Genomic DNA, 3,332 nt, shown 5'->3' with positions numbered 1-3,332 from the left:
GAGAAAATTGTGGCCAAGCTTGTTATAGTCAGTTCCATTTAGAGAATGTACATATCATGTTATTGCTATGACAAAAACGTGCAGCTGGAACAGACATAGCCCCCACCCCAACGGAAGACTGGCAAAAGGAAGAAAACCTCTATGTATACAGACTATTTTTACGATATAGATTGTGCGCACGGGTATTCGACATGAAAATACACCAGGTGCGCAGCAAGTTTATTTACATGTGTATATGGTCTATATGAACACCACCCCTGCACAGTGGGCAGGAAGCATTCCTTTGAAGCCAGTTGTCGATGCATTGCACGTGGAAAATGTGCTCGCACTGAGGCAAGGCTCTCACGAATTGCCGGCATCCAAAGTCCTGGATAGTAGTATAGCACGTCATCAGTACAAGAAACTTCATTTTTTTGGCTGCTAATGTGAGAACATACTAACCTGAAGGCACACTGAACAGCAGCTCCTATCAGTATCCTGACCAGAGTTGGTTGCAGAGCTCAACCTGATCGCTGGGATCTTGTTGATCAGATCTCTTGACATGCCACCCGTATTGCCAGTTTCGAAAAGGTCATTGTTGTCGATGAATGGTGTGCTCAGTAAGCTCATCTGCGTTACACAAAACATTGAGTGAGACCTAGCATGCAACTCCCTTTGAAATCACATAGAACCTTGCAAAGTTGCAATCAGCACCAGATGCAATTATGGTTGTCGTGCCTAGAAGTTAATGCTGCTGGCACTATCTGGTCCTATAAAAGTAGATAGAGTATGTACACTGAAGGGGGCACTCTATGGTCCTATAAAACAGATAGTGCGAAATGATCGCTCACAAGTTAAATCTTGAATAATTTGTAATCTATTCAACAGTGCACATCATTATCAAGATTATTTTTTCTTAATTCAATACTGTATCACACGTACTTATGTAAGGTATTTACACCGTGATAACACCACTTTCATGCATTATATACAGATTGGTGAGTTTGGTTTAGAAGTTCTAGACCAAGGTTAATTAGTAACAGGTTCTGATGGTGCAGCTCAGGAAACAAACACAGTGTACCAAAGTGACATTTGACTATTTATGTTGCTAGATAGATAGCCAAAAGGCATGGTTTGCTTATTAGTTTTAAGATAATGGCATATAATCATATCTGACGATTTTCATAATTTAGATGGCACAAACAAAGAAAATTAAGGTTTGATCTCTCTGGCACCAATAATCAGTTACAATTTTAGCCATGAGAGAGCAATAGGATCATACTGCCAATCATTATAAATTTAGATCTACCTAAATGAAGAGCTATACCTGGCTTTGCACAGCACGCTGCAGTGCTGGACTGACTTTCTCCCAGACAATTCGCCCACTGAAGAGGCTAGAGATGATGTCAAGCTGAAAGAACAAACATATAACATCATAATGAGTAACAAATTGACTCAGCTTAGGAATTGCTGCTTCAACTATTCACAGAAAAATGTAAGCTCTTATTTTTTTTGTTGAAGAAACTAAACTCTGTTTATGAATTGCTGCTTCACTTATTCACACAAAAATGACGATAACATAGCAACAACTAATGGAATGCAACATCATTTCCTGGAGTTACTTGTAGCATATGTTTTCCATGGTTTTGTAATTTCTCTTCAACTGAATAAGCTCGAGAAAAAATCAGCCACCATAGAAGATTCCACAACTTTCCATCACACACATCTCATGCTTACGCTAGTCGACATCGTAGTGAGGTATATGTCTTTGGGTAGGTACATGAAAATGATCTTTCACCTTTTGTCCAATGCATAAGAAAAAGAGGAGCCCACTAGATAACTCTGTACTCACCACAAATAGGATGCTATGTTTTCCGGATTCACTGGATCTCGAAATTTCGATGCAGGACTCAACAGCCTCAATAGAGAAGACCGCGCCAGAGACTGCTCCCACGCCGGCTCCTCGGAGAACACCGCTTTCAGTGGACATCCCCATGCAGGCACCGATGAAGATCCCAACCAGTGAACCCACTGCATTATAAACATAAAAGAAGGAAAAAAAAAAGTAACAATAAGAAAATTTTCAGATACAAATTGTACCAACTTTTTTGACACAATAAAAAATTCTCATGGAACAATTGCAATACGCAATGAATTCAAACTTGCAAGCAGGGCCAAGACAGAGAACCTAAATAGAGGGCAATGGTCAACCGTGAAGCGATTAAAAATATTGAAGCGGAAGCTTTTTAAGATAGGCTTAGCATATGTCATGACAGAAGTGGCAAAGAAGTTTCGAAATTTCTGGCCACAAGATTTGAATTGTTCCCAATTGGAGCAAATACGAACCCCAGCAGAGGGTAAACTCCAGAATCCCAACAATAATAACTGCGCCTAGAGCGGCAGAACAGGCAAACAGGGAAATGAGCAATCAGTCCCCTAATTAACGACCGATGAACCAATGAATATCCAAGACGAAGCATCCAGAAACAAGAATCAATCTTGGGCAGCCCAAAGTAAATAATCTGTAATCGCACACGAAGGCTAAGGGTAGCAAACGTATTGGAGCAGCAAGCATTGACTGAGCACAGAAGGGAGCCAAAACCGGGTACGTACCGACGGCGAAGACGCAGGTGAGCATCGCGCCGAGCGCCCACCCTGCCGCCGCCAGAGCCGCGGCGGCGCAGCTCCGGCACGATCTCCACACCGCACCGATGCGGCTGCAGGAGGTCAAAGAAGCGGCGGCTGCGCCGGAATACGAAGAAGAAGGCACCCAATGATCCATCAAGGCCGGCCAGCACCGTCGCAGGATCCAAGAAACTTGGCAAGCATGCTACGAGGAGCGTGGAATGGTTCGCGCACGGGGGTTGGCGTATATATACCGGTGGTGGAGGAGAGGGGGTTGGAGAGAGAAATCTTGAGGGACAAGGAGGTGGGGAAGAGTCCCGAGTGGAGACGAGACGAGGCAGGGGAGGAGGGGATAGAGGAGGAGGAGGAGGCCATGAATGGCAGGGAGGGGGAGGGCAATTAATGCGGGGCAAGGAAAAACCGTCGTTCCCTTGAAGCGTGCGATTCATGAATGGGTTACTTTGGGTCGGTCAGGGTTAGGGCTGCGGCACGCTGCCTGCCTGCCTCATTCTTCGCGTTTAAGCTTGACCAAAGTTCAGGTAATCAAGATTATCAAAAGATTTAGCTGTCCAGAGAGTTCAGGTGACCTAGCACCGACTCTGAAAATAAAAGTTAACCATCAATTTAAAAGAAGATCTATTTTTGTGGCACTGGATTCATATGGCATGTGACTATCAACCCATAGGGAGCGGGTATGTAGGATTAGAAAACTACATGTATTTTTTTCT

General features: G+C 43.8%; 1 protein-coding gene across 1 annotated transcript; it reads right to left on the bottom strand.

Moving 5' to 3' along the window:
* On the bottom strand, positions 1 to 2,986 carry LOC124675608 (NEP1-interacting protein-like 1). Its single transcript, XM_047211678.1, has 5 exons — positions 2,593 to 2,986; positions 1,832 to 2,010; positions 1,307 to 1,390; positions 442 to 609; positions 1 to 367 (listed from the first exon to the last, which is right to left on the bottom strand). Exons 1-5 carry the CDS (start codon positions 2,759 to 2,761, stop codon positions 224 to 226), a joined length of 744 nt encoding a protein of 247 aa, XP_047067634.1. The 5' UTR covers positions 2,762 to 2,986; the 3' UTR covers positions 1 to 223.
* Positions 2,987 to 3,332: the final 346 nt, after the last annotated feature.

This window comes from Lolium rigidum, chromosome 7 (assembly GCF_022539505.1).
Source record: "Lolium rigidum isolate FL_2022 chromosome 7, APGP_CSIRO_Lrig_0.1, whole genome shotgun sequence".
NCBI classification, from domain to species: Eukaryota; Viridiplantae; Streptophyta; class Magnoliopsida; order Poales; family Poaceae; genus Lolium; species Lolium rigidum.
The sequence above is the reverse complement of the archived record's forward strand: the minus strand, read 5'-3'. Positions and strand labels throughout refer to the sequence as shown.

Bases quoted from the DNA above. Each gene is read 5' to 3' on its own strand.
- LOC124675608 (XM_047211678.1), bottom strand. From the start codon at position 2,761: ATGGATCATTGGGTGCCTTCTTCTTCGTATTCCGGCGCAGCCGCCGCT. The intron at 2,011-2,592 runs GTACGTACCCGG...TTTATAATGCAG, and splicing joins CACCTGCGTCTTCGCCGTCG to TGGGTTCACTGGTTGGGATC. The intron at 610-1,306 runs GTATAGCTCTTC...TGTGTAACGCAG, and splicing joins AGCGTGCTGTGCAAAGCCAG to ATGAGCTTACTGAGCACACC.